General features: G+C 37.4%; 1 protein-coding gene across 1 annotated transcript; it reads left to right on the top strand.

Annotated features, from left to right (window-relative positions):
• Nucleotides 1-322: 322 nt before the first annotated feature.
• LOC126821326 (uncharacterized) lies at nucleotides 323-10,604 on the top strand. Its single transcript, XM_056101508.1, has 9 exons — nucleotides 323-924; nucleotides 1,413-1,734; nucleotides 4,052-4,162; nucleotides 4,935-5,126; nucleotides 6,172-6,489; nucleotides 6,976-7,232; nucleotides 7,414-7,538; nucleotides 8,514-8,574; nucleotides 9,185-10,604. Exons 1-9 carry the CDS (start codon nucleotides 478-480, stop codon nucleotides 9,281-9,283), a joined length of 1,932 nt encoding a protein of 643 aa, XP_055957483.1. The 5' UTR covers nucleotides 323-477; the 3' UTR covers nucleotides 9,284-10,604.
• Nucleotides 10,605-11,772: the final 1,168 nt, after the last annotated feature.

Here is an 11,772-nt window from a genome sequence, read left to right as displayed (position 1 = left end):
TGCTTCTGTCCAGGACTCATGTAAGCGGACTACACATCCCTACTGTTAAAATTGTAAAAATAACCGTGAACCATCATTTAATTTGATGTACTTTTTAAATATTTCAGTGATATGGGATCCTCGCCATCGAAACCGACCGTTCATCGTATCAATATTACCCCAGACGGCAAGGGCGATAACCAGCAACTAGTATCATCACTGCACGCGAAGGTACAAGTTGTAATCACACCCAAAATAAACAAAGACGAGAGACGTCCTTCACCTTTAGGCCAAAAACCACCTCTACCATTATCCACGAAACCTAAAACAAACATATCCTCAGTCAAAAAGGTACTAACGGAAACAGCGGATAATCAACAAACATTAAATCCTCCGAATAAAACAGAACTACAATCAGAATCTCGCCTCCAGTCACTACCAGATACATTCCTTTCATCCCCGGTCCTGAACCGGAGATCTCACGTACGAGTTGGAACAATGAATAAACCAACATCCGAAACTCCAGAAAAATCCCATCAACGTATCATGGATGGCTATAAAAGTGACACTGGAGCAAATCTGGAGTCTTTAGAAGCAGATACTAATAACGCTATAATCAAGACCAAAATTATATCAATCACAAACACAGCCTTCTTTGCCATGAAACCATTCTCTGCTCATTGGATTCAGAAACACAGAACAGTTCTTTGTGACTATATAAATAATAAACCGGAAATTATAAAATATATTTGTGAGGTTTCCATAAGCGCCAATTCCAGTACAACAGCTTCCAGTTCCCCTGCTATCCAAAAAGCTTTATTGGTTATTGTAAATTTAAGCGACCATTCGAGAGAATTGTCCAAAGTTATTAGTAGCGTTCCTGGTTTTATACAACATATGTACGATGTTCTTGATGAGAATGCGTCCAAAGAAGACCAATTAACTGTAAGTATGTCGAATGTCAATTTTTATAATCTCTCCAAAACACTGATCATTTAACGATATACACTTACACGATCTTATTTATGAAAATACGTTCACACTTACCCGATCTTATGAAAATACGTTCTTTGGTTCTTTGGTTCTTTTCCGGTCGGGGGGTGGGTGGGGTGGGGTGGTGGTTGCTGTATCACGCGGCCTGTCATTGAGTCAACTGGCGTGGTTTCGATTCCCCGGTTGTACGCGGCAAGGAGTAATGGTCGCCTATCCAACCTCGCCCTACGGTTTCCTCCCACTACTAAAGACCCCTATGCGCAAGCGAATTATTGAAATAAAATTGAACCATATGTTAGTCCCGAAATCATCTAGTTTGTCTCGAGTGGACGTTAAACCCCATTTTTTTCTATTTCTCTCTTTAAAAAATAATAATAAATATTTGTTGCTGGGAAAAGACTGATTCTAGATTATTTTGATGAGATTTTTTTTTATTTTAGAGTCAATCAACGACACACCTGATTCGAGTTCTGATGATAATACATAACGTGGCCATGACAGACAGCAATATTCCAATGTTACAAGAGATGAATTTTACACCCCTTTTACACACTTTCTTGTCCTTCGTCAACGACACGATACGAATGACGGCCATCTTGGCAATGGCGGATATTATGACCGAAGACGAGAGTCACTATATAAAAGCCAATACATCCGTTATAGGTTTCTTACTCCGAATTTTTTCCCGTTCTTTAGAGACTGAGTCTCGGACAGCTCGTGATAGTCATGGTATGATATGGGGTGTTTTAGAGCTGGCCAAAGGTATGTTTTATTTTGGTGTTTAATTAATATCAGTTTATCGATCTCGGTATCGAGATAGAAGTTTACCGTTCGTTTCTGTGAAATCTCGCCTCCTATGTTTTAACCTAAATTCTGTCCTTAAGCTCCTCCCCATGTGGATGCTGATTGGCTTGATTTGTTTGAATGAAATGCTGCAGATTTCTTGACAATTAAACATACATTATGCACGAGCTAAATCTGCTTATTGCAGGTCTTTCTTTAAGCCCGAAAGGTTATATAAACTATTAATTAGACATTAATTAACTTATCCGACCATAATCAACTCTCGATAGCATCGAATTTCTCCGATCTTAAATAGATTAGAACAGTTCAGTCATATTTTGATTTAAGCTAAAAATGGACACCCGAGACGTAGCTTCGAACAACCAGCACGGTGGTTGAAATTATTGCACACGTCTTGTCAAACCTTCAAAGGCTAATATCTTCGCTCGCAATAGAGTAATTTGAATAAAACTTTCAAATTATTCATTTTACGTTATCTATTTTCGAACAATTATAGCGAGAATGACTAACTCTTTATCTAATTCTGACATAATGTATCTTTAAGCATGGGTTCGTAGTATGACTTACATATTAATGATCCGTGGAAAATGTCCCAAGGATCATTTATTTATATGTTAGGGTGACCCATGCACCTACAGAAATACAGTCAACCGCTGATAGTTCGAGACTACCACTGAAGCGTGCACATTCGCCGTGTCGAGGCCAACTTTCTGACAGTATGATACTATAAATAGCCATGGCACGTGCAATTCTCTACAAATCTATCAACTATTACAGCCGTAAAAAAATTATTGTTGACGATTTTGAATAGCAGTAAAATTAAGCTTCTTGGTTATTACAGCAGATTTAGAAATTACGTTCGTTTCATTTTTTATATCGCTTTATCATTAACTGTACCGTTAAGAGCGGCATCTTTTGGTTTAGTACAAATAATATCTCTGAAACACTCGGGTTAGACAGGAACATGATACTAGCAGTAGTTTCATTTTACTTTTACAAGCTTCTTAAAACAATTGTTGAGCTAGCTAACGTGCTCATTTCTAAATTCAATTTCTTGTTCTAGCTTTCTGTTATGTTTCGTAAAAAAGTAGTCTTGATTATCCCGACCTGTCAATCAGCCCTAGAATGGTCGATAGACTGGTTAAGCGAGACTAATTTCAAAACAAGGGCACGTAACCTATCTTTTACTCAAAAGTGTCTGGATGTTATGGACGACACATGGAACCAGTTTTCAGTCTATTATTTAAAGATGATTAATGGTCATAGCTTATTAAGTACAACATGATCGTTTATTTAGTGACTATAATTGTGTGAAACTGATTTGAGGCTTGGCATATATATAAATATTGTGGCGAAATTATCGAGATATATGGAGATATTTATTTATGGTGGGTCACCCTATATATGTAACGCCAAAAGCTCATTCAAAAACAGCCGATTTTATGATTTACCGGGAACCATTTTTAGCGCGCAATGTGAATGGTTCGCCTAAATACGCAAAATCTTTGAAGAAGCGCGAATTTGAGTCGCCATCTTGGATCTTTGTGAAGCGACCGACTGAAGGACACATCGCGTAACATTCAAAATGGCCGACGTATGGCCAGAGAGAAATGAACGGTAAACTTCTCTCTGGAAGCAGAGATTGTCAGTTTATGTTACTTAGATCCGTTTTCCAAGTGCGCATTTCGTAGGCGTTTCTGGTTACACAGAAACGGCCCCATTACAATTGTATAAGGCATACCATTTCGCCGGCGAAAAAGCACGCGTAATTCCTTACTTTGAAAACAAGAAAAAGAGTAGTTCTTAATTCCATATCCTATCTAATACCACCTTTGAATTCAGATAACCATGGCATTCATTACAGACGTCGATACGATGTTCCCTGCATATGATATTTTATTTGCGGGGAGGGGGAGGTGGGCTATTGCTTTAACGCGTCGTGTGGTTTCGATTTCCCATTTGTACGTGACAAGAAGCAAGATCGCCAGCTCAACCTCGTGGGTGTTCACCGAGGCCCCGCGTTTCCTCCCACTGCCAAAAACCCTACGCACTAGAAAATTATTGAAATAAAATTGAACCATATGTTAGACCCGAAATGACGTAGTTAGTGTCGAGTGGACGGTACCCCCCCCCCCCCTCTCTCTCTCTCTCTCTCTCTCTCTCTCTCTGGGACCGCCCATGTCCCCCGTAGTTGGATCGCCTCCTGGGAGCTAGCTCCTACCAATGTTGAAGACCCATTCATGTCTACAAGTCTTTTTTATGTTTAATTTGACAGGTATTGGGCGTTTGGCTAGAAATGATGGTAACAAAATACATCTTGTCGACGCAGGTTGTCTCCCTTTACTACTGAAACTTGCCAAGTCAACGAATCTGGAAGAACAAAAAGGTATTATATTTATAACATATAAAATAGAAATGAACACTTAAAGCTACATGATGGTGACTCGGCTAATGTAGCTTCATCCAACTTACGATACCAGTTTGGGACGGGGGTGGAAGTCGGGGTTGGGGTCTGAATTTTTAACGCTAGCGCCTTTGATCTCAATTGAAACTACACGCAACTAAGCTGGTGACTCGGCTAATGTAGCTTCGTCCAATACATGATACCACTAAAGGACGGAGGGTGGGAGAGGGGTGTGGGGCTGAATGGTTAACGCCTGGGCATTTGCTCACAAGGTCTGTCATTGAGTCAAGTGGCTTGGTATCGAATCCCCGCTTGAACTTGACATGTTGTAGCGTCGCCTGTTCAACCTCGGGTTTTTTTCTGGATCCCACAGGGGATATCAGTAATGAGAGATAATCACCCGGTTTCACAAAGTATTATCAGATAAGAATTTACTCAACTTTCAATTACTGTTTATGAGAAATATCTTTGATCCAGAAACACAAAACTTTGCACATAATTTCTTATTGATGTATTTGATACACTAAAACAACAACATTTGTATAAAGAAATATATTTGATAAAAGGCTATATATTAAATTAAAATAAAGCAAACAATTTTTGAGTAAACTCTTAACTGAGTCTGAGATTGCTTTAACTATGGACTGTAGGACCCCAATTGGATTGTATCAAAATCAGCATAATTATATTTTATCTGTGGTCTTCAACCCGTGATCCCATCATTGAATAATAATCATATGTTTTATTTTATCAGAGGCCCTAAAATCGATCTGGGCTTTATCCTTTGATGAACATAACCAGGACACCATTATCCAGGAAAATGGATTGATATATTTCCTGGAAACGCAACATAAAACCGGTGCTGCCGATATTAAATCCACCTGCTATGGTATACTATGGACAATGAGAAACAAACTTATCAGTTCAGATAAACATTCAGAATTAGGTGAGTGTTTATAATATATACGGTCATCTGAAATGTGTTCGGTTGGAGTGGGGTTGGGCTGTCATGAGTGTCGCACTTCGATATCTAACTGGTCGGTCACCACCAGCTTGCGATCGTGATTTCAATTCCTGATGTGAGAGTATGTGGCTTGGAGAGATGAACGCCTCGTAGGTTTACTCTGGTTTCACAGGAAGCGGACGTTAAACACCAATAGACCAAGAAGAAGCTCCGTTTGGGATGAGAGTAGCTCAAGGAGTAAGTCGTTGGATCGCTAACCTGAAGATCCCTTGTTCGATCCCGGTGTTGGCTGAGAAAGTTCATCGGATTTCCCGCCTGGTTACCCTTGTATGTTTGTAGGACGGAGCGCCTGGGGTGAAATTCCGTAGTCCCGTGTACATATTGACATGCACAGAAATTAACCCTTGAAATTTGACTGCTCACAGTCCACTGTACTGTATCATGTCTACCTGTCTGCAATCGTGCAGTCCGCGCAGAACAGATGGATGCAACGCGCCAGAGATTCGCATATCATCTCAGGATCCGATGTTTGTTTAGGTGGGAACCCCAAGTCCCGAGAGCACATTATCTTAAATTAGGCAACTTACCTTAAATTTAGATAACTTATCTTAAATTTAGATAACTAATCTTAAAATTAGATAAATAATCTTAAAATTAGGTAACTAATCTTAAACTTAGATAACTAATCTTAAAATTAGATAACTTATCTTAAATTTAGATAACTTATCTTAAATTCAGATAACTTATCTTAAATTTAGATAACTTAACTTAAATTAGATAAATCTTATCGTAAAATTAGATAACTTATCTTAATGATATATCTAAATCAGATTTTCACGTCCAACTGTTCTGCACCGACACTTCATACAGTTGGACTACTATGCGAGTATATTTACCCGGGCAGGTCCTGGCAGTTTTTAAAACTATGGGTGGGCCTTTATGATTCCGACGCAATGAACCCTTTGGCGGCGATGTGTTTTGTTTATTTTATGTTTTAAAAGGCCCTTTTTATTCTTTTTTTTCAAAGGAAAACGGCTTGGTGCAAAAAAGACACCGACTGTCTCTAGCAGCGCTAAAGAGAAAGCCGAACTCGAAAAGTCCGAGAAAGAAGAAAAGGATAGTGACGCTGCCAGAGGTCACGTGATGATTAGCTATCAGTGGGGCAATCAGGAGTTATTGGCGAAGATAAGGGATAGAATCAGGGGTCACAATGAGAAAGTATGGATGGACATTGATGACATGGAAGGTTCAACTCTGCAAGCAATGGCTGAAGCGGTAGAACAGGCTGATATTGTTTTGATTTGTATGTCTAGAAAATATAAAGATAGTCCAAACTGTCGAGCAGGTAAGATATATCCTCATTCAACTCCTGTCCTTTTTTAAAGTTTCCCAAGAATCATATTAGATTTGTGATAAGGAGCAGGGTATAGCCCCTCCTCCCCACCACACCCCAACACCGCCCTGCGCACTTCTAAGCGTTTAACTGAAATAGCCATAAACCTTAGGCTAGTAAAGAAATCGCCTGGTTTGTCTTAAGTGGAGGCAATTCTCATCAGCATGCTCATCATTTAAATATTTCAATTAAATCCAGGGACATCAATTTCAAGTAATTTCAGAGGCTGGATATGTTCATCAGTTAAATATTTCAAATAACTTTAGAGGCTGAATATGTTCATCAGTTCAAAATTTTGAATGATTTCAAAGGATGAATATGCTCATCAGTTGTATATTTTGAATAATTTCAGAGACTGAAATATGCTCATCAGATAAATATTTCAAGTAATTTAAGAGGCGGAATGTGTTTATTAAATTATATTTTGAATAATTTCAGAGGCTGAATATGCTCATCAGTTAAGAAAGAAAGTAATACCTTTAATAATGGAGAACGGTTATCGACCTGACGGCTGGTTAGGAATGATTCTTGGCGCCAAATTATTCTATGATTTTAGTGGTAAATATCCGTTTGAATCCAAGATGGAGGGTTTGTTAAAAGAAATCCACCAGACTATGCATGGTGGAGAGAAGACAACGACGTCATTTCCGCCAGCAATAGCTCCTAGCTATGATGACGTAGATGGACCACATGATGTAAGTGAAAATTAATAGATTTTAAGACTTTCAATACAAATCTGTAAATGAGAATATTTAAACTGATGAGCATTTATTTAACAAATTTATTATTGTGCAGAACAGTTGGCGAGAGCAAACTCGTGCAATATATATAGTATGGCTTTAGTAATTATAAATACTTTTTCCATGTATTGTTTAGATTGTGCCTATAAGACAGGAAGTGCTATATGCCCCTAATAAACACCCAGTAACTAAACGTAGTCAAGTTAAACAGTGGAGTACCAAACAAGTAAAAGACTGGATAACCAAACATGAACTTATTGGGTAAGTTGAAAATTTGATCGAATACTCAAAATTAGAGCGAGGAAGATAGACATGGGGTTTAACGTCTACTAAACACAAACAAGGTCATTTCGGGATTAATATATATCCCACTTGCGCATACGGGTCTTTAGCCGTGGGAGAAAACTGAGGGACCTGGCGAAAACACGCAAGGTTAGACAGGATACCCTACTCCTTGTCACGTCCAAGTGGGGAATTTAAACCACGCCACTTAACTCAATACCGAGCCTGGAAGCTACAGTGGCTAAGTGGGTAAGACGAGACTCGCTAGCCTGCAGACAGCGTGATAATTTCGGGGTTTTCCGGCGTAGTTTCCCCTTGTCAGTGGTGCAGGATGGAGGGCCGATAAGGACAGCTGTCTAGTCGTTCGGATGGGACGAAAAACCTAGGTGTCGTGCGCGTTAAAGATCCCTTGGCAATAGGAATTCGAAAAGTAGGCCATTATAGTGCCGCTGCTCCGGAAAAATTTCCCTCATAGCACACTGTATAGAGTATGCCCATCTTCATTAGTGCAGTCAACGCAGCACAGTAGAACATTAAACCCCATTTTATTTAATTTCAATGACCGACCAAAACTAGATAATGAAAAGGGAATATGATGAAAATTTCAGTGCAATTACTTCATTCAGAGCGAGGTTATGACTGGTTGAAATCGCAGAGTCTCGATTTGCATTGCTACCATTGTTATGATAATAATAAAAAACAAAGTCTCAATTATTAATTTTTAGATTGTATTATTAAATGGTGATTGATCGTGTTTCAATCCGTTTAAAATCCCAACCATTCGATGTCCTAGAGAGTTAATTATATGCCTGTCATGAGAATAAATGTCTAATTAATTATTTATACAACATATGAAGCCAAACGAAAAATCTACAATAAACAGATTTAGCTCTTACATAATGTGTCTATAAGTGATAACATGAGTTTTAAAATAGAAATATATTTTGTTTTTAGAACTGGTGCAGAAAAGCTAACTGGTAAAGAGATCGCCTTTCTTCAAAAACTACAAGCAACGGTGAGTATTTCTAATTATACAAGTAACTTATGATATAGGTGCAACACGAAAGTACTATGAATTTTTCACACAGGTGACATAAGGTGTTCCCGAAATAGTAAGCATGCCCTCTGTGGTGCTTATCTCGTCACACGTCACTCATTGTTGTTAGTTAGAGCAGTGGTTTAGATATATACTCTTCATAAAAAAAAGAATAGAAAACTGCGGAAATGCACTGCTGTTTTTATTAGGTGTAACCAGTGTATGTTAATAACAGGTCAATTGCCTACACATGAACATAAACAGTTCATATGGGCGGCTTATCTGATGGCCCCATTTCACACGCAAAGAGATACACTGTCAAAAGTGAAAATGGACGTTTTTGATTTTTGTCTTAATAATGAGTAATTGCTCCCCAATTTGCATTTCAATATCCCCTACTTTTTGTTAAGAGTATATGATTTGTGGGAGCAAAATTAAGGTTTTAGATGAGTGAATTTTCCAAACACATAAGCATACCTTGTATCGTGTACGACAATCAATAGTACTCTCAGCCAGGTAGGGCGATGGTTTGGATGAATAATATTTGTAAATGATAAATTAAGTTGTATCTTATTTTTCATTTTTGCAGGCCCCGGAATTTTATTACAAGACATTAAAATCAGACGTTGGTTTTAAGAATCTGAAGGAAATGGCGAATTTTGAGGAAGCTATGGACGATTTACCATGAAAGGATTTTATACTTACAATCACCAATGTCGCAATATACCACAAAGAGGGTCTTCTCAAGGTCGTGAATACTGTAGAAGATATCTATACATGATATAAAAGAGTGCGTTCAATGATACAAATTGATAATGGACTGTTTATCTTCCGACAGCGGCTAAAATTTACTCCACACCTTAGCGGATGTTTGGACAACGCCTATAATGATACATGTGTGAACTATTTGGTCGGTACCATGTGGAACCTCTGTGGTATATACAATATCATCTCTTCTATTGGGGAATACGTCAAAGACTTTCCTCATTTCATATTTTAAGAATATTTTCTTATTGTACCCCGTTTCCACAACAATGTTCCTATTTTACCTCCTTTACATGTTAACAGATTGTTGTTCAGTGGAACTATAACAGTGTCCATCGTTAAGTGACTTGACTAAATGTACTGGATATATGGCAGATGATGCGTCTTAATGGATGGATATTTAAATGATTACTTGTGACTGATTGGATGAATGTATGACTTGTGACTGATAAATGACTGTTGACTTGTGACTGATTGGATGAATGTATGACTTGTGACTGATAAATGACTGTTGACTTGTGACTGATTGGATGAATGTATGATGACTTGTGACTGATAAATGACTGATGATTTGTGATTAATTGACTGGATGTGTAATGGACAAGTTTAATTTAAAAACATCTCCATCACTAATTGACTTTTGAGGTCTGACTTGTGTCTTACTTGTGTACGGCAGATTTTATTGACGGATAAACTTAGAGTAGTGTTATATCATTATCCGGTAAGATCACGTAACTAAAATGGTGATAGTACGATATGCAATAATACCTTATCTACAATATGTCGTATTTTAGTGCTGTGTATGTTATTCAAGACAATCTACGTGAGTTTCCATCCCGTATCTTAAACAAATGGACTACGCGTTTATTATAGAACTATTTGAATATAGAATCGACCCACTCGTTCTTGATAAAGACGGGAGAACCCTCGTCGAAATGTCGCTGAAATAAATCCTTTAAGTAACTTGTATTCCATATAATTGTGTCATGTATTTCTTTCACTCTGTTTTAACTTCCAGAACAACGAACGATTTATTAACAGTATTAAAGTCACTGGATAGCAAAAACACGCTTTGTATATCATATTTATTAACAGTATTAAACTATGTCACTGGATAGCAAAAACAAGCTGTGTATATCATATTTATTAACAGTATTAAATTATATCACTGGATAACAAAAACAAGCCTTGTATATCATATTTTTTAACAGTATTAAACTACATGTATATCACTGGATAACAAAAACAAGCTTTGTATATCAAATTTATTAAAACAGTATTAAACTATGTCAATGGATAACAAAAACAAGCGTTGTATATCATAATTTTGCATAGTTATGATTTATATATCGTATCTTATGTTTTATTTATTGCTATATACAATGATATCGTATTGTTTTAGGTTTTATTTTGTATAGTTATAATTTGTATATCATAATTTATGTTTTATTCATTGCAGTATATATGTATAATGAAAGCGTATTGTTTTATTTTGTAGATTTATAATGTTTTATGTACTTTATGTATTCATATATACAATAAAATCATATTGTTTTCTGTATTTTACTAGTTTGAATATTGCGAAAGAGGGAGAGGAAGAGAGAGGAATGGGGTTTAACGTCCACTCGAAACAAACTAGGTCATTTCGGGACTAACATATGGTTTAATTTTATTTCAATAATTCTCTTGCGCGTAGGGGGTCTTTAGCAGTGGGGGAAAACCGGATGACCCGGAGAAAACCCACGAGGTTGGACAGGCTACCCTACTCCTTGTCACGTACAGCCGGTGATTCGAAACCACGCCAGTTGACTCAATGACAGATTTTATGATACAGCGCGCACGTGCTAACCATTCGGTCATCCAACCCACCAGAATATTATCAAATAACTTTCCAAGAAATAACAAAAGCTCGCTAGTTTGGAAGTTGGGGATTCGATCCCGGTGTGGGCCGAGAAATTTCATCGGGATGTTCTGGAGTGGTTTCCCCTTGTTAGAGGTGCAGGGCGGAAGGCCTGAAAGGGACTGCTTCTAGTCGTTTGTATGAGACAAAAAAACCGAGGTCCCGTGTACACATTAGCGTTCACGTAACAGATCTCTAGGAGTGCATTTTACGAGTCTGAATATTAAATAATATGATGATGTGGTAAATTGCACCCGCCATATTTGAAGATTTGTATTTGGAAATTTGTTGTTCGAGATTTGTTTTTCATTATATTTCTCTGATGAAATGTAAATGTAAGATAATTTTTGATTATCTAAAATAAATTTTATCTTTATATTAAAACACATTTAAATTAAACAAAAATACTTTTTACAAATCTGATATGACAAATGTCTGATTTGTATGACAAATGTCTGATTTGTATGAAAAATGTCTGATTTGTATGACAAATGTCTGATTTGTATGACAAA

Source organism: Patella vulgata, chromosome 5, assembly GCF_932274485.2.
Source record: "Patella vulgata chromosome 5, xgPatVulg1.2, whole genome shotgun sequence".
Classification (NCBI taxonomy): domain Eukaryota; kingdom Metazoa; phylum Mollusca; class Gastropoda; family Patellidae; genus Patella; species Patella vulgata.
This window is presented reverse-complemented; position numbering and strand designations above follow the sequence as displayed.

Excerpts from the sequence above, each read along its gene's own strand:
- LOC126821326 (XM_056101508.1), top strand. The coding sequence starts at position 478 with ATGAATAAACCAACATCCGAAACTCCAGAAAAATCCCATCAACGTATC. Across the intron at positions 4,163-4,934 it reads GAATCTGGAAGAACAAAAAG|AGGCCCTAAAATCGATCTGG; the intron begins GTATTATATTTA and ends TTATTTTATCAG. Across the intron at positions 7,233-7,413 it reads ACGTAGATGGACCACATGAT|ATTGTGCCTATAAGACAGGA; the intron begins GTAAGTGAAAAT and ends TGTATTGTTTAG.